The sequence below is a fragment of the Natator depressus genome, chromosome 21, assembly GCF_965152275.1.
Source record: "Natator depressus isolate rNatDep1 chromosome 21, rNatDep2.hap1, whole genome shotgun sequence".
NCBI classification, from domain to species: domain Eukaryota; kingdom Metazoa; phylum Chordata; order Testudines; family Cheloniidae; genus Natator; species Natator depressus.
This window is the reverse complement of record NC_134254.1, coordinates 760175-782464: the sequence shown is the minus strand read 5'-3', so window position 1 is coordinate 782464 and position 22290 is coordinate 760175. Positions and strand designations below refer to the sequence as shown.

At 43.0% G+C, this 22290-nt stretch overlaps 1 protein-coding gene across 6 annotated transcripts in view; it reads right to left on the bottom strand.

Moving 5' to 3' along the window:
- Positions 1-22290, bottom strand: part of CSDE1 (cold shock domain containing E1) — a 53207-nt gene that overhangs the window by 10374 nt on the left and 20543 nt on the right. For 5 of the 6 annotated variants that reach the window (XM_074936155.1, XM_074936153.1, XM_074936154.1 and 2 more), the window contains 9 exons: positions 21202-21342; positions 20965-21123; positions 20169-20276; positions 15138-15313; positions 14119-14231; positions 11359-11478; positions 10894-11072; positions 5817-5980; positions 3416-3548 (listed from right to left, as the gene is read on the bottom strand). In XM_074936155.1, coding sequence (XP_074792256.1) covers positions 3416-3548; positions 5817-5980; positions 10894-11072; positions 11359-11478; positions 14119-14231; positions 15138-15313; positions 20169-20276; positions 20965-21123; positions 21202-21342 — 1293 coding nt within the window. Of the gene's footprint in view, positions 1-3415; positions 3549-5812; positions 5981-10893; positions 11073-11358; positions 11479-14118; positions 14232-15137; positions 15314-20168; positions 20277-20964; positions 21124-21201; positions 21343-22290 lie in introns of those variants that run through there. The other variant, XM_074936156.1, reaches the window with a different exon arrangement.

The following is a 22290-nucleotide window of genomic DNA, read 5'->3' as shown; positions in this document are numbered from 1 at the left end:
CAGGTCTGAGATGACTGAATCCAGATTTCCCAAAAATAAGAGGTGGTTGCCAAAAGGGGGCAGAAGAGACTAGATCCTCTGGAGGTTCTCCTAGACTCATGACAACTGTGACAAACTGAATGCCAGGGGAAAGACATTGTGAAGCACTAGAGGAAGAGAGTCAGAGTCACTGTTCCTGGAACCTCTACTTCTTTCTCAGAAACTCTGAGGTCTCTTGAGGCTGGTAATAGTAATCAGCAGAGAGATGGTGCCTGAAAGTCTGGTCTTGCTTCTTTCTTGGGGCTGAAACAGAGGCCCAGGGAGCAGAGAATGGCTCTAGAGTCCTTCAAGAAATGTATGGCCTCATCCCCCTTTGGATTAAGAAATTTGTTGCCAAAGAGAAGACTGTCAGTTGTTTGAACCTCCTTGGGAATCCCTGATAATCAGAGCCACGATGTTCTCATGGCTACCAACATAACCATAGTATGTGCTGCTCTGTCAGCCACATCTGGCACAACATGTAAGGACATGTGGACTATCAACTGTCCTTCAGACAGATGGTCTTTAGTTACTCTTGGTGTTGAGGTAGCCTGTTCACATACTGAGACAGTTGCACAGGAGAGCTTAGTCACCAGTGACATCTGGAGGCAAATACATGAACAGGCTGCATGTCCAACAAGTCCAGTCTCTGGGTCTCACCCCCTAGGTGTAGGGTTGGAAAGCCACTCCTGCTATGACTTTTCTTGGACCACAGCTATCACAAGCAACCCTGGTAAGAGGAGACAACACAAGTACTCCAATTCCTTTGTAGAGACTTGACACCTCGTCAGCTCACTTTGATTGGGCCAGAATGGGCACTGGCTTGTGGAACAGGTTTTCTGCAGGCTCTAACAGTCATTTATAGGCATGGCAGGGTGAAAGAGGTCCTTGAATCTGAGGTTTCTTCCGCACCACTTCCAGAAATATATCTAGAGTGTCTGCCATGTGCTTGATGGTGGTCCTGAAACACCTTGAAACCATTCAAAGGAAAGGAGCTGAAGGATATTTACTGCCCGGTTGGGACAGAATGAGGAAGTCGCAGCAGGGACAAGTTCTTCCCCTTCTAGATGTTGTTCCTCTTCACTTTCCTCCTTCTGCAGTCTCAGATCCTGGAAACGCACTAGCTGACCTGGTTGTGTTGGTTTATATTGCCTCTTTGGGGAGCATGAGCCTAACCCTATAAGGGGCTGATGATGCAGGCTTATGTGAATATGGCTGCTTCCCACCCTCCCACAGCATCCAGTACGGCCCAGGGAAGTACCAGAAAGGATGTTCACCCTGAGAGTCCTAGGATAGCAGGAAAACTTCCCTTACAGATCCCTTTGCATTGTGCTACCCAAAAAGAGCACAAAGGAGACAAGTCCCTGATATGACCGAATGGTGATGAAGATGATGAGAACACCTCTTCCAAGGAGGAGAAATGCTGTCAGGAGTGCTCTAGCCAGGTAGGAGATGAAGTTGGTACCAGCGATACCACCTTTACCTGCCATACTGAAGGTGTAGCAGCTAGTGGCTTAGTTATCACCACCCTAAACCTCTCAAAGAAAGGAGACTCCAGTACCAGGCCCAGTGAAAAGTCACCTAGTATGTTGGGTACCAAAGGCTCAATATCAAGAGACAGGGTCCACTGGATACCACTGGTGCTCTTAAGAGTTGGTATTAGGATGCCAGAGGGAACCTTCTTTAGCCTTTGGGTGCCCCTTCACTGTTGAGAGGACTAGAGGAATCTTGTGCCTTAACTGTCGATTACTGCAAAATCCTTTTCTCTGGCCTTGACAAATGTAATCTTGCCCTGCTCATATCCATTCCAAATGCTGCTGCAAAGATCATTTTCCTAGACTTCACAGTAGCAGCCATGTTAGTCTATATTCGCAAAAAGAAAAGGAGTACTTGTGGCACCTTAGAGACTAACAAATTCATTTGAGCATAAGCTTCCGATGCATCCAATGAAGCTCACGAAAGCTTATGCTCAAATAAATTTGTTAGTCTCTAAGGTGCCACAAGTACTCCTTTTCTTTTTCCTAGACGGTCACTTTGCCCATATCACTTCTCTTTGCATCACTTTACCTGCTCCCCTTCTCTATGGATCAAATGTAATCTGCTTGTTATCTTAAAGACTTGACAGCCTATCCCTGCCTTACCTCTGTCTTATTCATCTAGATACCTCTACTCTGATTGGTCTAAAGTTTTCAAAACAAGCAAGCAACTTCATCCTTTCTCCTATGTTGTCCCTCATGCTTAGGAGAAGCTCCCCATAAGCATCCACAAAGCTACCTTATTATCCTCCGCATTAATTATCTGCCATGATGCCGCTGAAAAACTTGACAACAATTAGGCCACTGGTGCACACCTGCCCATCATGCTTACCAATATGTTTTCTTGTACTCTTTCCCAGACCCTGTCTATATCCATCTGTTGTCCCTTGTCCTTTAAGTTGATCATTAATCTTTGCGGCACAGACTCTCTTTGTACAGCACCTAGCACCATAGTATCCTGGTCTAAGACTAGGGCTTGTAAACAACACAGTGATGGTAAATAACTTGCTCAGTAAGCACAGGTGACCTACTCTTCAGCTCGACTTTGGTGTGGTGCCCCTTCCTACCTCAGAGGTTGAAGCTGGAATGGGTGCAGATGCTGGGGTCTCTTGGTTGACAGCCCAGCAGCTTGGGGTGGAATCTCTCTTCACTGGAGGTGTTCATGGAAGACTGAGGTCTAGCTGCATCCTTCCTTTCACGGTCCAGCAAGGCTTGCACAGAACACTCCAGGAACAACAATTTTCAGTGGGCTTTTTTCCAGTTCTGAGTCACTCAGATCTACATACATGACGACACATCACCTGCAGTATAATGCTCTCCCGAACAAATAATGGGCACCAGGTGCCCATTATTAAGTGGCACTGAGGTTTTGCACAGAGGGGCAGGTTTTAAAACCTGGAGATTTCACTTTGGTTATTTTGCTAGAGCCCTTGTACAGAGGGGAAGGTTTCTGTGCTAAAAACAGAAGCTGATTAAAATAAGGATTTTTTGTGTACTGCCAACTGGCAACAAGCCTAACACACAACTACATACACACTCAAGGAGGTGGATACTGCAGGAGTTCCATCTCATTGCTACCAGCAATAAAAAACTACGATAGCTGGGCCTACTCCCCACCGTTTACATCCTTTGATGGAGATGTGTATGTTCAAGGACATTAGAGCACAGGCACTACCCCCCAGTGGATACTGCTGGCAAAAAAGAATCTGATCTCATGTATGTGGGGTACATATGCACCAAGAGTGCAAATCATATGGACAATTCATCTTGAAGAATCAAGATTCTATTACCATAATTACCATTATTTCTAGATATTTATAGAGAGTAATTTTGCACACTAGGCTGTTATCGTAAGAGTATACCTTTGAGTTATCCGGTCCCCTTGGTTGACGAAGAACTGTTAGGCGAGGAGCACTGGCATCATCTAAAGTAATGCTCTTTAAACGATTAACAAGTCTATCAGGACGCGGAGCAGCAACAGCCTTTGCGCCTTCACTGTAACAGAAATGGAGCTAGTTACTTGGAGCAGCAGCCATGCCCTGGATAATGTCTGGACTAACATTTGGGAAGGCACACGAGGTGACTGGGAATTGGATAATTTGTACCAAGACAAAAAGGAAATTGAGACTAAAGAAGTCACCTCATTTTGAGATGGGCTTTCTGGAAAGGACATTATACCAGCCCCAAGGTCCTACGATATTTACTGCAGCCCCTGGATTCTCAGATGTCAGCAGGGGCCCACAGAGCTTTATCCTCTATAGCTAGCCAGGAAGCTACAATCTTTCCTCTCAATGCAAACCTTCAACAGTCACCCCATGTGTTTGTCACATCCCAATTAAGCTTAATGCCAGTGCTCAGGAATCATTGATATGCCGTGGTACAACATGCCAACAACTCTCCAGAATCTCTGGAGAAACAACTGGCTGTTCAAGTTTTTGAGTTCATCTCTGCAACTGTAAGTTCCAAGTGCTGCAGACTCATGCAGTTTACACAATAGCTCTGACTAGCGTGAGCTACTTATTCATCTCAGAAGGGGTTAGTGCGATACCCAGTGATACTGATATTTAAATTAAAATTCCTCACATAAGAATGAGGGGGTATGTAAATTTTGCACACTCAAAGCCATAGGTCCCCTGAGCCAATGGCTCCTCAGGCTGATGCGGTTAAAACACATCAGTTTCATGACCAATGGTTCAGGAATCACATCCAACCCCCTCTGACCACCCTAACAATGGATCAGGTAGCCATATTGAAGCTAGGTGAACTGGAGGCAGGCTTTGACAGTCTGAGGTTAAGCGAGACAAACCCATGACCTTCAGGATTGTAGTCGAGCGCCTTAACCACTCAGCTCTGTATGTAGAGCTTGGAAAAAGCACCACCACTCCCCCTAACCTGGCCGCTGCTTAATGCCCTCTCTTTAGGGGTATGCTTGAAATACATCTGGAAGATCCAGCAGAAAGTCCTGAATTGCCTGCTTCCTGAGCAGGGCAGGCCATTGTGACTACATAACTCCTACATTCAAGTCATTACACTGTTTTTCAATTAACTGTCTGGGACCCGGTTATCTAAGAGACTGACTGACCCATACTTCTCACAGCATTTAAGAATAGCTGGGAGGCTCTCACTGTCAGCGTCTTTGTTAAAGATTTTGCAAATGGTGGCAGTGTTCTCCATGGTGGGGCCGTCACTTCAGCCTTATAGAAACGAAGGATGATTAGCTCTAACTCAAATGCAAGAAGCTTTTTGGTTTAGTCTTTGCCCATTTTTGAGAGTGACCACACGGCTTTAAAGTTTGTGCACACCTAGCTGCTACTGCAAAAGGCTTTTAAAAGTAAAACTGACGTATTAATGGTCAGCCATTCAAAAAAAAAAAAAATCAAAGCTATTTATTCAAACAATATCTACTAATCTCTACCTGGAGTTGTGCACTCCTAGCCAACACAGCGCAGGAAAGCATTTCTTCTCTCCGTGTTCTACACTTGCTTCAGGGTGATTTCTCCCACAGTTTGGCATAGTTTTCAAAATCTCCTTCAGTGCAGAACTCCGTTTTCCAAAGCACCCAAAATAAAAAGCTGCCTGCCTGCCACATTTTCTTGCAATTAAATGTCTACCAGTAAGGGATCAGTGGAAAGAGGTTTATAACAAGAGTGCAGAGCTACAATGAAGTTTTCTGAATATTAGTTAAATGCTAGTCGGAAGCTTTGACTCCAACCCTTGTTGAGCTGCCAAACATTTTGCATATGATGTATGCAATGCTGCTGTAGCTATGTTGGTCTCAGGATATTAGAGACAAGGTGGTTTACTGGACCAGCTTCTGTTAAGAGAAGCTGCATAAGCCTGAAGAACTTTCAAGCTTATGCAGTCTCTTACCAACAGAAGTTGGTCCAATAAAAGATATTACCTCACCCACCTTGTCTTCACAGAGCTCTGTGGCCCATTCTATTAAATCTTGACTTCTAATTTCATTATTTTACTTGGTTTACCTGTGCACATCCATGTTTCCCATTGTCAAATACGATACTAATCCTTTCAATAGGCAGGAATGCTGCTGTCCATTCAGTGACTATTAAGAACAGGACTTCTGTATTATCAAACATATTGCATGAGGCAGTCATTTACCAAATATGCCAGTTAACACAAAGCACATTAAGGTCTGTCATGTAAAACAAGCGTCACTTTCCCACGCAGGAAAGTGTGTGCTTTTCCCCCAACCTGCAGAGATTTGATTGTTTCTGATTAAACCAGATAATCCCAATTCCTCACCAGACACGCCATACATTACAGGCACTGCATTTCCCTGTGCGCTGATTCAGGATCACGGAGAACTCTACTTCATCTCCAGCCTGCAGCTCTACACCATCCTGAACTTCTTTCACATGAAAAAAGAGCTTTTTGCTGTCACCCACTTCATAGTTAATGAAGCCAAACTGAAAAACAGCAATGCAATTTAGTTCATTCATGTCATTTCAAATGGACACACTATTGCATTTCAACTCCACTTTGTTTATATGTTGTATTAAAAAAGGGACAGAGTGCAGGCAAGGTTTTAAAAAAATGGATGCCTAACATCAGGCTCCTAAATCCATATTTAAACACCTATTAAGCCAAAGGGCATGGTTAGTGTCGCAGCACTTTTGGAAGTCAGGCCACTTATGGTCCTAAATATGGCCTTAGAAGCATAACTTACATATTTGTTTTTAAAATCATGGCCTAATACTGATACTGTCATCTTTCTGTGTGGGAACAACTACGTGGAATACTGAGTTAAACTGCAGACACGCCATCTCAGAAGTCTGATAGCAGAAGGGGTCCAGAGAAAGCAAACAAAAGGAGGCAGGAGGTAAAATATTCAACTCTTTTGTGAGAAAGTATACACAATAAGTGGCAGAAAGCCTCCATCAGGTGCTCCTATTCACTCGTAATACAAGAAGTGAATGCCCTGTGAAATTAAGGTGGCAACATATTCCATCCTTCCACCTCCTGCACTCATCTCTTCCCAAGCAGATTGTGGATTTTACTACAAGATACTTGCATACAGAAAGTTTAGTAAAATTAAAAAAGGATTAGACAGTTATACGAATAATCTATTGGCAGCGACATTAGCTATGATAAAAACTGAAGGGATATCAGCCCTCATATTTCAGGACAGAGCTACCACTAACTACTTGAAGTTAGGAACAAAACTTCTCCCATAGGAAAATCATCATGCACATCAAACGATTTGAAAGCTTATTTCCAAGATGAGGTAGGATATGGGACTGTCAAGTGGTGCTCTTACCATCGACGTGGGTATGAATAATGACACCATCAACACATTAAAAAGACCACTTTGAACTGTTTGGATTAATGTGTGTTAAATTACTATGTATTATTTCAAGACATAATGGATTTCTTTGGGACCTGAAAGTGACAAATCTAAAAGCTAAAAATAGCCAGAAGTTTGTACAGGTATCACTGAAATGTAATAGTGCTGGTGACACTTCTAGTTATCAGTCATGTGCACATGGGTTACCAGAGTCTTCACTGCCTTGGAATGTACACAGTTCTGTGCAGCGAAGACTGTTTTAACTACAGATATTTAGTTGATTGTGCCTAAACCAGTAGGATCACTGCAAAAATAAAGTCCTGCAGAAACTCAAATGCTATTGGGCACTTGAACACAAAGTAGATCATCCACATTTTTTCCACCCATGCTGCAATGGTGATCCAATATCTGATTTACCTACGTGTGAAGGCATCCAAATCTTTGTTTGCCAAAATGCTCTTCTGACATGCTCTTAGAGCTGTCCTCACACGGTGAGAGTTTGGCCAGTGACTTGTCCTCTTTGATGGACAGATTGAGTTGCAAGCAGTTCAGGTCTCTGTGGAGCTCCTTTTCTCTCTCACTGGTCATGCAGCACTGCTGCAAACATCCTTGCTGCAGGAATTGTGGCTGATCTATACCCTCCCCCAATTTGGTAGATCTCTGAAGCAGTAAGCTCCATTTGTTTTGGCAACATTAAAAAGGTTCCCTCCCCTCCCCTGCACAGAGCAAACACGGGTGGCACAATCACATCGTTGGAGGGGTGGGGGGAAGAGGAGGAGATCTGCTCCTACACTCAGGTGCATTTTGAATCATGTAGTCAGAAATTTTTACAAGTGACTGCTTGCTGGATGCCACTTTAGTTCAGAAACTTTCTATGGAGGCACAGGGCATCCGCCAGTCAAGCTATTCGTTGCATCCAATCTTAGATCCTGTCCAGTTCTGTCTTTCCAAAGTTCGTCATATTTGTCAAAGATTTTGATGACAGAATTAGCTTTTGTCAAATCCTGTTAGGACCTACCTCAAGTACTCAGCAGCCAATTCAGTGAAAGTGTGGAATGCGTCTCCAGCCATTTGTATGACAGCCATGGGCATTTCTAACGTACACCGTGGTTTCTTTGTTGCATGCTCTTAGCTCTTGGATTCTTTCAGCTTGAGCTTTCAGCTGATGCTCTCATTCAGGCTTAGTCTGGTCTTTTAAGGGCTTATCTACACTTACAGCACTGCACCATTCTGCACCACTGTAGCGCTTAATGGAGACCCTACCGACACAGAAGAGATTCTCCTATCAGTGTACTTATTCCACCTCCACGAGAGGTGATTGTTATGTCACTGTGAGAAGCCCTCCCATCAACACAGCACTGTCTATACCAGGGGTTAGATCAGTGTAACTGTGTCGCTCTGGAAAACCTACCCCCCTGAACGACAGTTATACCAACATAAGCTGGTAGTGTGGACCAAGCTTAAGAGTTCCATCAGCATGGAAGAGGGGCAGGGGCACAGGTCATACTGTGTGACTAACAGTTGCCATCAAAACATTATCTCTGCATCTTGTGAAGGACAAGGCTCTTTGGAAAACAAATTTCTGGACTGACAGCTGCTGTGATCGTCCTTCCCTTGCCAGACTTCAATTCAGTCGTCTTGGCCATGCCAGCAAAGTGTTTTAATGACAGATTTATTAACTGGGCTGAAGAAGCGGTGTGTCCCATCAGAATCAAGTATACCTCTCACAAATCTCTCCATTTGTTCAACATCTAGTATTTTCAGTAGACGCTTTTGTAAATCTGAGGTTGCATGCAGTCCAGTACGTAAGTTAATAAGCACCTCTGGATGTGATTCAGGGTCAAACGGGTTGTTGATGACATGGCTGGTAAAAAATGTACCATGCTCCTCATCCCTCTTCAGTGCAAAGGTAAGGACTTGTTTGTGGACTGTCTTCACTACTTCTTGTTAGGCCATTTCTCATATACCTTTTGCACATTCATAATATATGAAGTGGTGTACTGTCATCTCGAACACTAATAATGAATGACTTGTGCATAAGTGTCAATTAAAAAGCTAGTTTCTAGAATATTTCAAAAGACTAGTACTACATGCCTAGGCAAATTACAAATAAAAACCTTCTACCAAGCAGGCTAGAAACTACACTATGTACAAAAGCTTACAAATGGAGAAACATTACATTAGGAATTCACACATTTACATCTATTCATTATGCAGTACAAAACTATGGGTGCACAGCCTATAGCTACTGCTTCACAATCTTAATTGAGAGACTGATCTGCTCAGCATATGTCAACTGAAAATAGAATCACTTGTACAATATTCTGACAACTTAGAATGCGATATGAAAACAGTTCATGTTATCAGTATTTGCCATATGCTAAAGTTCCTTTCTGAAAAAAACAAAACCTGCCCTTACAAAACCAATACAAATCTTTTAATACACCATGGTTTGGTAGCTTTGATCAATAACCATCTGTCATAAATATAAAGGGAAGGGTAACAATCTTTATGTATGCAGTAATATAAAATCCCTCTTGGCCAGAGGTACAGAATCCCTTTACCTGTAAAGGGTAAAGAAGCTCAGATAACCTGGTTAGCACCTGACCAAAAGGACCAATAAGGGGAGAAAATACTTTCAAATCTGTGGGGGGAAGGTTTTTGCTTTGTCTCTCTGTGTGTGTTCTCTGAGACAAAGACAGACCAAGCATGTAATATAGCTCCTACTGAATGATACATCTAACTTAGAGAAATAGTAAGTAATAGCAAGGAAATAGATAGAGGATAGAGTATCTTTTGTTTTAGCTTGTGAATTTTCCCTGTGCTAAGAGGGAGATTTATCCGTGTTTTTGTAACTTTAAAGTTTTGTTCAGAGGGGAATCTTCTGCATTTTGAATCTTATTACCCTGTAAAGTTACACTCCATCCTGATTTCATAGAGGTGATTCTTCTATTTTTTTTTTTCTTTCTTTATAATAAAGTTCTGTTTAAGCATCTGATTGGTTTTTAGTATCCTAGAAACCCAAGGGTCTGATCTGTGTTCACCTAGTTTACCTATTTGGTTGGTAGATTATTCTCAAGCCTCCCCAGGAAAGGGGGTGAAGAGGCTTGGGGGGGATATTTTAGGGAAACAGGAACTCCAAGTGGTCCTTTTCCTGAATCTCTGTCTAACTGACTTGGTGGTGGCAGCAGTACTCATCCAAGGACAAGAAAGGATTTGTACCTTGGGGAAGTTTTTAACCTAAGCTGGTAGAAATAAGCTTAGGGGGTCTTTCATGCAGGTCCCCACATCTGTACCCTAGAGTTCAGAGTGGGGAGGGAACCTTGACACCACCACATTAAGGTTTCGAAATTAATATCAACAATAAACTTCAATCCATCATGCTGGACTGTTTCTGGAACTGTGCACAAAGTCACTCATTTTGGGTACCGTTGTTTCATCTTGTCCAGAGGCTTATGGCACCACTTAACAGCTCCACATATTACCTCATCTAAATGTACCCAAAATAAGCTTTCAAATGATATATGATGTGGGTGTGTAGTGTGAGTACATCAAACTAAAAAAAATATGGCCCTTTTTAGAGAATTGCCGCATGCCTACTGAGGCTGAACAGTGTGAGCTCCCAGGACTCCGACACAGGGGACTGTGACTGGGCACATGGGATAACAGAACAAAAGTTTCTGTGTAACTCTGTTTTCCTTCAAAATTCAAGTCCCAGTATTTCAGAGCTACACAAGTTAGAACCATCAGATGATTACTCATATAGTAGGTAGGAAGTCTTTCCTAATACAAAATTAACTACCCTTATAATTAAGTTCTGGAATTTGTTGACTGGGAAGCTTCCAAGGGAGGCTGTGGAATCCCCATCATTGGAGATTTAAGAATAGATAGGACAAACATCTGTTAAGGATGGTCTAGGTTTACTGAGTCTTGCCTCAATGTGGGGGCTGGACTTAATGACCTCTCAAGGCCCTTTCCACCCCTGCATTTCTATGATTATGTGAACACTCTTGTCTCAAGGAAGAACCCACTAACCTGATCTTTCACACATTCCACAGTGGCTCTGCGGAAAGGAGTAATGTTACAAGCCATCGTCTGTTCATTCTGACCAAGGACGCAGAGCTGGAACTTGACTGTCTCCCCCTTTTGCAGGCAATCACCCTTGTTTGCCATCCCCACAATTCCAAATGGATAGACCTCTCCTTTCATCTCCCCTAGCAGAGAGGGAAGGAAAACACTGTTTAAGATCTATTTCTGTTCCTTCATGAGGAAGTATTTTGAAGTGTTTCTACATTGGACAATGCTTTTTCTAGCTAGAAACTTGAATTAAAAAAGTTTACGTAAGTTGCTAGTTTATAGTTTATTAATCTATGGCCAAAGCTCATTGTCAAACTATACCAAGTGTGAGCTGAACAGACTCATTAAAAGTTCTCAACTTTACAAACAGTATGTTGGCACTTTAATGCAGGGAAGTGCTGAGTCAGGTTTGTTTCTGCTTACCATCCTCCATGACCTCAATCATTCCCTGGTATTCAGTCTGTGTGGGATCTACACTCCGCAGGGGGCGAATTACTTTACCCGTGTAGACAGTTGGATCAGCTTCCTCAGTGGCACCATTCACTGTAAAACAAAGACAGTACACACCGTTTAGATACATAATTTGGGAGCCTAACCCAATGAGGCCTTTACCCCTGATTGGGACCATCTGGTAACACTTCAGCATTACTATAAGTTTCTATATTCAGCACAATACCTGAGACACACAGAATCTAGCAGAGGGATGGGCAATTGTTAATCAAGAACCCAGAAGCTTCTAGAAACTGGATAGCAAACCAAAGAGTCAAAGGATTCTCATTCTACCCCATGGCAACCTATTCAGGAAGGCTGAGTGGATTAGAGCATCCTGAGCCATTCTGATCACTCCCATTGTAGAAGACAGGAATCTGATGTTGCCACAGCATCACTACACTTAAGTGAAAAAACACTTCCTTTTGTTTGTTTTAAACCTGCTGCCTATTAATTTCATTTGGTGACCCCTAGTTCTTGTGTTATGAGAAGTAGTAAATAACACTTCCTTATTTATTTTCTCCACACCAGTCATTTTATTACTCCTGAAGGCATTCTGTGGCAAAAAGTTAAAAATTCTGTCCCCCCGCCCCCCAAAGTATAAAAGCTCTGCGCACAGTATTTTAAACTTCTGCAAATTTTATTTGTCAAATAAATGTGGAGGCTCCAGCATGGCATTGGGGACCCCAGGCCACTGGCTGCATAGAGGTGGGAGATCACTCTGCAGCCTCCCCCTCCGGGACACAGAGATAAGGCTGCACCCAACCCTGATGCAGCGCAAGGACTGGGCCTGCCCCAGAAACACCCCAGGGCCCTGACCTTTTGTGTCAAGTGCACCAGGTGTGGATGGGCGGGCAGGCAGGCTCAGCAAGGTAGGATCCAAGTGTGAAGGAGCTTAGAGTGAGGGGATCCAGGTGTGGGTTGAGGGGGCTCTGTGTGGGTTAATCTGGGTGGGAATGGCTCAGTGGGGGATCCAGGTGCAGGGGTGATCTGGATGCACAGGGGCTTGTTGGGGGGGGGGGGCGGTGGTGGTGGTTCTGGGAGCAATGGTAATGGGACTCTGCAGGGCGGCCCAGGAGAAGGTGGTTGGGGTTCAGCAGGGGATGTGTTTGGGTGTGGGAGGGATAGAGCTTAGCAGGGGGTCTAGGTGTGCAGGGCTCAGTGGGGTGGGGATCCAGGTGCAGCTGGTTGGGGCTCAGTACAGTGGGGATCTGGGTGCAGGTGGCTCATTGGGGTGGGGCTCATCAAGGGGGTTCTGGGTGCGAGGGGGTTTGGATGCACAGAGGTTGGGTTGATGGGGGAGCAGCTCCCCCTGAGAAGCGATGGATGCAGAAAGTGCGGGGGGTGGGTTGGGAATTTGCAGAGCTTCCTAAAGCCAGGGGAAAAATCTGGGAGGGGGGTCTGACACAGCCCCGGATGCTGTGCAGGGGGAAGAGGAAGTCCAGTCCCCCCAGCCCAGCCGGGACGAGCAGCTGAGCCCGGCACAGGGTAGGAGTCACCTGCAGGGTCTTCACCAGTCCTGCCGGGTGCCCCACAGTGATTTACCTCTCTGCCAGCTGCCCTGGGCACCTGAAACGTACTGCTAGGGAGGGTCACATGACCACTCTTGTGGCTTCCCTGTCAGACAGTCCTTTTTTTTTTCCCCAGGGAAGCAAAGAAATCTGCAGGGGATAAATTCTGTGCATGCACAGTGGCACAGAATTCCCCCAGGAGTAAAATTTTAAAGACATCATATCCCCCCTTAGTCATCTCTTTTCCAAGCTGCAAAGTCCCAGTCTTATTAATCTCCCCTCATACAGAAGCCATTCCATACCCTTAATAACTTTTGTTGCCCTTTTCCAAATTCCAATATATCTTTTTTGAGATGGGGCAACCATTTCTGCATGCAATATTCAAGATATGGATGTACCATGGATTTATATAGAGGCAATGACATTTCTCAAGGCTCTTTTGTAAAGTATATTCTTCCTTCTGCTTAACCCAACCATGACCTCTTACCCCCATGTTTTTTCCATCCTGATCTTCTATTCCTTGCTGATCACTTTCTCTCTATAGATATCTTCTATGCACTGAATTCCCTCCCAGTCCCCAGATACCAGGGCAACAACCCTTTCCTCAAATCCCTAAGAGACCTATTTTTGTTAGGAATCAGCCCCGAAAACAAATGAACAGAATTGAAAGTTTGAGGAAAGTTACCTAAGCGACTCTTCCTCGGGGCCTCACACAATCAACTTTCTATGCCCCTCCTAGACTCAGCTTTTCATAACGGGTAGTCAATTGTCTTGTACAGTCACAAGCATGCTGTCAGTATTTGGTAGACAAGAATAATCCAATTCTGATACAATTCAGGCAGCGTGCTCTAGAAGCTGGAATCAGGTAAGAGCCACTATCTTTGAGCTGTTGCTGTCTACAGACTGTTCTTGCTTGATTAGCTCCCGCCTCTCCTGACACAGTAAGCAGCTCTCAAAGGGCTCTTCCTAAGAAGAGGGGAGATGTCCTTCAGAAGTCCTAAAGTGACCAGACCAATTCTGGTCTGCTGTACACCATTATCACAATTTCTGTAATCGTGTTCCAGATGTACTTTAGACTAGAGTTCCAAGCAAGACACCGCCAGCCTTTGTCCATTAACCCAGAACTCCCTACAAAATTGCAAGTGCCCTTTTGCTAAGAGAGAAGTTACTGAACATAGTTTACCTGCATGTGTTTTGTTCACCTTTTCTGCACTGACTTTATTTCCTTTGCCTTTTGATAAGCTGTATTCCACCATGTCCCCAAGTTCCAGGCTATCGACATCACCAGAGAATTCACTGCATGGGAGAAGTTATGCACGTTTTGCTTTAGTTACATGCTCATCAACAAAGCCACTCACCCAGCAACAAAGTGGAAGGGACAGAACCTTTACGCTTCAGCAGGTTCACCAATTTCATTACTACAAGACCTTACAATTTGGATGCAAGCGTTTTGCTCAATGTTTACAGATTTAAATCTACCCAATAGCCATTTTTTCCTCTTCATACAAGAAGTTTACAGTAATCAATTTGGCTATTGGAACAGAGTGAAATACATTATGCTTCCCATGAAGCAGGTCACGGTCAGTAATCCAAGTCCAGGGCATGGATAATAAGATTTAGTCTGAACCAGCAACTGTTAAGATAATGCATTAAATCTGCATGAAGGATAGGCCAAAACTGAGCATCCCTTAAATATACCCGTGTTAAACGAAAGGACTGTTCCAAATCCCAAGAGTTTCCCAGCTCATTAGAAGTCAGGACTGCATCTCCGATCAATTTCCAAGTTCTCTGCTGAGCAACTTACCTGATGTAGGATATTGGTTCCTTACCATTACATATGCTTGCCAGAGTGTCTTTGCCTGCTAGCAGGCAGTTAAGACTAATTCAGAAAAGGAGTCGGTCATCCCCATGACTCCTAAGGGAAGTCCTCTCAGGGAACACTGAAAGTATACCTTTGCACCAGGAGTCTCAACCTGCATAATCCACCACCAATGAAGCTCTAAAAAAGTACACTCCTCTAGCTGTAGTTATACTACTAGTCTGCGACGCAGTCTCTGAATACTTAAGATATAGGATGTTAAACAGCAAAGCCTGCAGCAGCCCTACGGAAGTGGTTAATTAGAAGTTTCTCAGATACTTGAACTTATGCACATGGTGTGTAGAAAACAGATTAACACTCAACAATATAAGGGAGTCACTCACCTGTAATGGAAGAAGATCTCCTTATCATGATTGGCCGTTTCAATAAATCCAAAGTTATCTTTCAGGGTTGCCACATACCCCACAAGCCTCTTGGAGTTGTAGTTGCGACCAAGCATTCTGACAGAAACTGCTGTCTGCAAACCTGTTCTCTTCACTTCACAAACACTGAATTCAACCTGTTTGTCAAAAAGAAGAAAAAAAAGTAAGTTTCGTATTTATTTTATTAGAATGGTTAATGAAATGTCTGCACCCTGGGGAGGAAGAGAGAAAGCAGTATTACTCCAGCCACTGCTCTTCACCCAAAAAAGGTGAAGTTATAACATCACACAATAAATGAATAAACTAAAATAATTGGCCACAATACAAATGGATGGATTTATAAAACCTTCGCATTTCTGATCTTATACAGATCAGAAACATGGACACTGCTTATAGAAGACCTCAGGAAGCTGGAAGCATTTCCTATGCTTTGCCAGCAGTGACTACTATGCATAAGATGGTTTGATTTTTATCAGCAATGGGTATGTATTACTCAGACTTTAAGGCCAGAATCATGATCATGATCATCCAGTCTGACCTTCTGTATACATCGCAGGCCAAAGAACCTGAACCATTCACTTCTGCAGGAGGCCCATAACTTCTTGGTGAGTTACTGACGACTTCCAGTTACAGAAAATCCACCATTTACTCTAGTTCAAAGCAGCAAGTGACACAACGCTGCAGAGAAAGGTGACCAATCTGACCTGGGGAAAAAAATTCCTTCCATAACCCCCGATATGGCAATCGGTTAGACCCTGAGCATGAGGGTAAAACCCACCAGGGAAAGAATTCTCTGTAGTAACTCAGCTCTCTCCATCTCAAGCTGTTGGAGATATTTACTAACAGTCACAGATGAGCCATGTCACTTTAGGCAATCACATCACCCCCTCCATCAACCTATCAAACTCAGTCTTAAAACAAGTTGTTTTTTGCACCCACTACCCACCTTAAAAGGCGGTTCAAAACCACACTCCTTCGATGGTTAGAATCCATCACCTAATTTCGAGCCTAAACTTGTTGATGGCCAGTTTACATCCATTTCTTCTTGTGCCAACATTAGCCCTCAACTTAAATAACTCCTCTCCTTCCCCAGTATTTAACCCTCATGTATTTATAGATAGCAAGCATATTTCCCCTCATCCTTTGTTTTGTTAGGCTAAACAAGACAAACTCCTTAGTCTCCTCTGGGTTCTTCCATTTGCCTGATCATCCTAGTAGACCTTCTCTGTTACCTGTTCCAATTTGAATTGATCTTTCTTGAACACGGGAGACCAGAACTGAACAATATTCCAGATGAAGTCTCACCAGTGCTTTGCATAATGGTAATGACACTTCCCTATCTCGATTGGAAATACTTTGCCTGATGCATCCTAGGCCTGCATAATCTGCCCCCCCCCCACCGCATCATGTTGATGGCTCAGTCATCTTGTGATCGACCAATTCACCCAGGTCTTCCTCCTCTGTTGTGTCCAACTGATTCCCAGTTTTTACTATAAATTCTTGTTGTTCATCCCAGGGTGCATGACCCTACAGTTTGCACCATTAAATTTTTTCCCATTTCTATTACTCCAGTTTTCAAAGTTGTCCAAATCTTCTTGTAGGATATTCCAAGTCCTCTTCTGTATTGGCAACACTTCCCAACTGTGTGTCACCTGCAAATTAACAACACACTCCCACTTGATATGCCTAAGTCATTAATTAAAATGTTACGGACTGGTCCCAAGACTGATCCTTGAGGAACTACATTAGTAACCTCCCTTCAGCCTGGCAGTTCACCTTTCAGCATGACCCGTTGTAGCCTCTCCTTTAAACAGTTTCTTACCTACCTTTTGATTCTTGCATTAATCCCCATCTTCTCAAATTTAACTAATAACTTTCCATGTGGCACTGTATCAAATGCTTTACTAAAATCCACATAGATTAGATCTGCTGCATTTCCTTTTTCTAAAAAAAGGAATCAGTTATTTTCTCACAGAAAGCTCAGGTTCATCTTTGCAAAACCATGTTGTATTTTATCCCAATTACTGTTTACCTCTATGTCTTCAACTACCCTTTCAAAATTTGTTCTATCACCTTACATACAACTGAGGTCAAACTAATGGGCCTGTAGTTTCCCAGATCACTTTTTTCCTATTAAAATATAGATACCATATTTGAAATTCTCCAATCATTTGGGAACAATCCCTGAGTTTACAGATTTGTTAGAAATTCTTGCTACTGGACTTGCAATTTAATGTGCCAGTTCCTCTAATATTCCTGGATGGAGATTATCCAGGCCTGTGGATATGGTCCCATTAAGTGTTTGAGTTTGGCTTCCACCTCAAATGTGGTAATTTCTTCTTCCTTATCCTTATTCCACATTAGTTACCCTGCCACTGCCCCCAAGCTCCTCACTATCCCTGTTAAAAACTGAGGCAAAGTATTTGTTTAGGTGTTGGTCCAAACCTAGATCTATGATCTGCACCCCATCCTCAACGCTTAGCACTCCCATTTCTTTGTTTTTCTTTTTAAAGTATGGATAAAGAATCTTTTACTGTCAGTTTTAATTTACTTTGCAAGGTCCAAATCTGCTTGGCTTTTAGCAGTTCTCACCTTTTCCCCTATACTTTAAGGCTTCCAAGAGGTAGCATTCCTTGAGCCATTCATTCTGCTCTCTCATAGTAACTTGTTTCAGATGCTTTTTCCATCCAGTTTGACCTGCAATCCATCCCTACAAATTTTTTCCTCCTTACTTGGGATGCAGGCTTTCAATACTTTAAGTTGCAGAAACTAATTTCAAGCCTCCTCCAACATCCAGATCCTTGAGTTCTTTAAAAATCGACTCCACTTTCCTAATTCCCTTAATTTTTTTAGTTTGCCCTTTCAAAATCAATGACCCTGGTTGGAGACCTATTCTTGTTTATCCTTCCACTTAAAACTGAATTAAGTCACAATCACTCGAACCAAGTTTGTCCTCTATAACCAGTTCTTGTGAGGTCCTCAAGACTTATCAGTACTAACCATAAAATGGTTATGCACAAGCACTATCCCAGTAGAGCCTCTGTTCTCCCAAGTGATTTTGGCCCAGTTTCCATTATATCCATTCCGTCACTTCTACGTTTCTTTAGTTTAACTCATCATTAATAAGCTACGCTACACTACCACCCTTGCCTTTTTCTGAACAGCACATACCCTTCAATTCCTGTATTTTAGCCATGACTACTATTCCACCATGTTTCCATTATCCCTATGATATCAGGTTTCAATTCCTGCACCAGTAGTTCTAGTTCCTCCGTTTTGTTACCCAGGCTCCTTGCATTGGTGTACAGACACCTTAATTCTTTCTTCTTCACTTCAACCATATTCCCCGCCCAATTACATACAGTCATTTTACTGCCAGTACTGCCCACCTGTTATTGTCATTTCTTCTTGTTATCCATTTGCTTACCCTCTGTTCCTTTCCCCATTACTGTATTATCTGAGTTGATTTTCCTCCCTCTCAATATTAGCATCTCCCAACCATCTATCCTGAACTCCTAGTTTAAAGCTTTTAATAAGTTGTGCCAACCTCCATCCCAGAAGTCCATTTCCCTCATTACTGAGGTGGAGTCCATCCCATAAGAACAGTCTTCTGTCCAGGAATGCTTCCCAGTGGTCAGACATTCCCAAACCCCCTTTTAGCACCACTGCCTGAGCCATCTATTGATCATCCTAATCTTGTCCTGCCTTCACACACTTCCTCTAGGGACAGACAGAATCCCACTGAGAACAGGCCTTCAGAAGACTGAAGTCACCATCTGTCACAACTGTCTGGCACTTTTTCACCATATAGCCTGCTTCAGAGAAAGTCCCACACATTCAGCCCTCAAGACTGGACTTGAGCTCAGGAGAAGAAATTACCTGGCCATGGTCTGGAGGCGGCCACATGATTGTCCATCATTAGCTTGGTTGCATTGGATCAGTACTAACCCTGTCAAGCCTTTAGACACCTGGAATACAGTCGTATAGTGTGGCCACGGACGCTAAGCGCTACAGACCTTTGCTGTTTAAGTGCATTGTTGAGGACTGCTCTTCAAACATCTACCCATTACACTCATATCTACTTCAATAGGTTCCCCTTGGACTTCCCTTACTCCATGTGAAGCAGCAGGTGAGCAGTAAGCAGCTATTGCTAAAGGCAGACTAACCATGTAGCATGCTGTTATCAATTCTCGTACCCACATACAAGGTATAATTTCCCTATAGTTCACCTTTCTGTCCTACAGTTGTCTCCATCCTCAAGAAGCTTGAGTGTCACAACACAGTCCATTTCAGTTTAGGTCTTGTGGGGAGGAAGGGGGTTATCAGCTTGAACAAATAGTATTTTCATGGTATGCCATCTGAAGACCAACCACTCTACCTGGGTTTCCTTCCAGATCTTCTCATTGGTCCCTCTGCCTACTTTATGCATTTTATATCACCACCCACAGTAAGAATAGCCTCCCACACACCATGAACAAGCATTCTCCCTTTCCTTCAAATCCACTTTGCATAAAGTCTTTTCATACATCCTCTTGGACAGTCCTCACAGGAAAACATGCAGACAATTTTCCCATGCATATTACACTAATTCAGTTTAAGCTCTTCAGGAACAATCTCTTACCATTTGAGCACCCTTTACATATACGATGCCATATAAGTAATTACCAGTAAAGCAATGTACAACTCTTAGATGAGGCACACCTCAAGAGCTTCAGAAATATCTTCTGTATAATTGGCAAGAGGGGTGGAGGGGAGAGAAGAGAAGGAGGGAGAGAGAGGAAGGCTATTCACCAGGCCTGGTTGAAGAAGTGTACTGAATACCAAAATGGGAAAGGGAATGTATAACAGAAGAGTAAAGAGGAAAAAACAGTTCACACATTATTCTTTACTCCTTTCTGAACTAGTCTTTGACCGCAATAGCTGGGTAAAGCAAAAGGTCACAATTTGTAGCTCACAGAAAGATCACATATTTTGGGAACTTAGTTATATTGCCTTATCTCCTATCTGAGGGTTAGTAGATCCTTCCACATCCTTGGCCTGATAAGAAACAGTCAGTTTCTCTCCACAATCATCATACGCGATTATCCCCTCTTCAGCTTCCTAAAGAGAAACAACAAGATTCATTATAACGCAGAGACTAATTGGTAGATGCATGCTTTTTAAGTGCCTGAGTCAATACAAATGCAGTTTATGTAACACTTGTTTTACACAATAGCTGTCCAGTAGTCAGTAAAGGCAATAACCAAATGGCAGACATACTTCAGAACCTGAAAACAGTATAAAATTTGGGACTATTCCTGTCAGTTAAACATGGCTTACCTATACAACGTTTTTGAAATGGTGTGTGCCACTATTTCAAATAGGCATTTAGCTGAAACTTAAGTAGTGAGCACTGTCACTTTTGATGGTACAATTTAAACACTTGGAGGCACGGATATGCCTACTCTACCTCTAGCCTGTGTTTTGGCAAATTCACACAACTTGGCAAGCCACTAACAAAGGAGGAGAAGTTTCCCACAAGGCTCTGAAGACAATTACTCCACACAAGACTGGAACGAATGTTTTCAGCTACTACATCCCTTCTGAGAGCCAGAAGTTGCATTTCTATTATTCTGCTTCAGCCAAATACCAGCTGTTTAGCTGACTTTTACCATTAGCCATGCAGTACAGTCACTCATGACTAGGCAAATATTTCCAGAAATTAAGTTAAATACATTTTATAAAAGTGTATCCTCAGTTCAAGGCAGAAAACTAAACAGCTAATGCACACCTAGAGAAACAGCATTACCTTCTCTTTGCTTTTATTTGGGCTAGTGGCTTTGGCAGAAGTGGCTTCTTTTTCTATAGTGCCCACAAAGCGGTGATCTGACTGGCTGTGGAATGAAACCGTGCCCTTAGGAAGCTTCTTAATCCTTATAGCATGATTTCTTTGGGCAGACAGCATATCCTGGAAAACAAGACCCACCGTACTTTAAAGTGAACACAATACTTCTATTAGTATTTAAAAAGTTGTAATTTTACTCACAGGAACCACAGTAAACTCTACTTCATCTGAAATGTGGAGCTGGTTTCCATCCAGAATTTCACTGAAGTGAAAGAACATGCGGGCATCCCGATCAACACATTTAATGAAACCAAAGCCATCTCTCATTGCTGCAATCACACCCTGGGGACACACAAAGATACAGGACACCTTGTCAGCTGCTGCAGCCAGTGAAAAGTAATTAGAGTTTTTAAGATGTCTGTCTGCACAGAGCTGCACTTGTGGGATGTATAATATCCTTAGCACATGACCAGAGCCTTATAAGAATGACTGCTGGTACACGCATGTGCTCCCTTGTAGATCACAATATGCAACCCCAGGGACAAGAGGAGATGCAAAATGGATCCAACCCAGTTTCTTTTGCATTTCAAAGTCTCTGAAAAGGGAGAGGAGTGTAAGTATGGATCTTTATATGCAATCCCTAGAAGAGTTACAGTATAAAGAAGCATCTTTCTCCTTTTCAGAATTGCTGATATAGATCCCATTGTGGGAAACTAGTAGTAACAATTCTTAGAGGGTGGTCCAAAGGAAAAAAGTAATTCCACATTTCCAAGACACATCACCCCAAGGCTCAAAACCTGCCTCTAAGCTCTGCAAGCACTGGACAGAAGTCCTAAGACTCAAGTGAGGAAGGGTCAGTAGTCCTTGTAAGAACTTAATAGGATGTACTATTGCAGAGGATTCATGCACAACCACAGTTGTATGCAGATACAGCTACCAAGCGACCCTAAGAGAACTCAGGGAAAGTCTGGAACGTCTGACTGAAACCAAAGATTATATTTTCATCTTTAAAGCATATGCTTCTCTTGTGAAAGATTTATGGCTGCCTAGAAAGATTAGTTTATTTTCTCATTCGCAATCAGTATCTGACCTCATGACTAATGCCTTGATCCCAGCTTCCAGAAATATTTGATCTTAGTGAAGAACCTGCCTTGCGACAGGATCTCCACCTGAACTGGCAGAAGAACTGAAGGTTTGATGCTAGCAAAACTGAGAAACCGAAGCTGGAGTTTAGTATGTAGCTGGGAAGAAAAACCATCCCATAAGAGACTAGTTCCCCGCCGTCTCTAA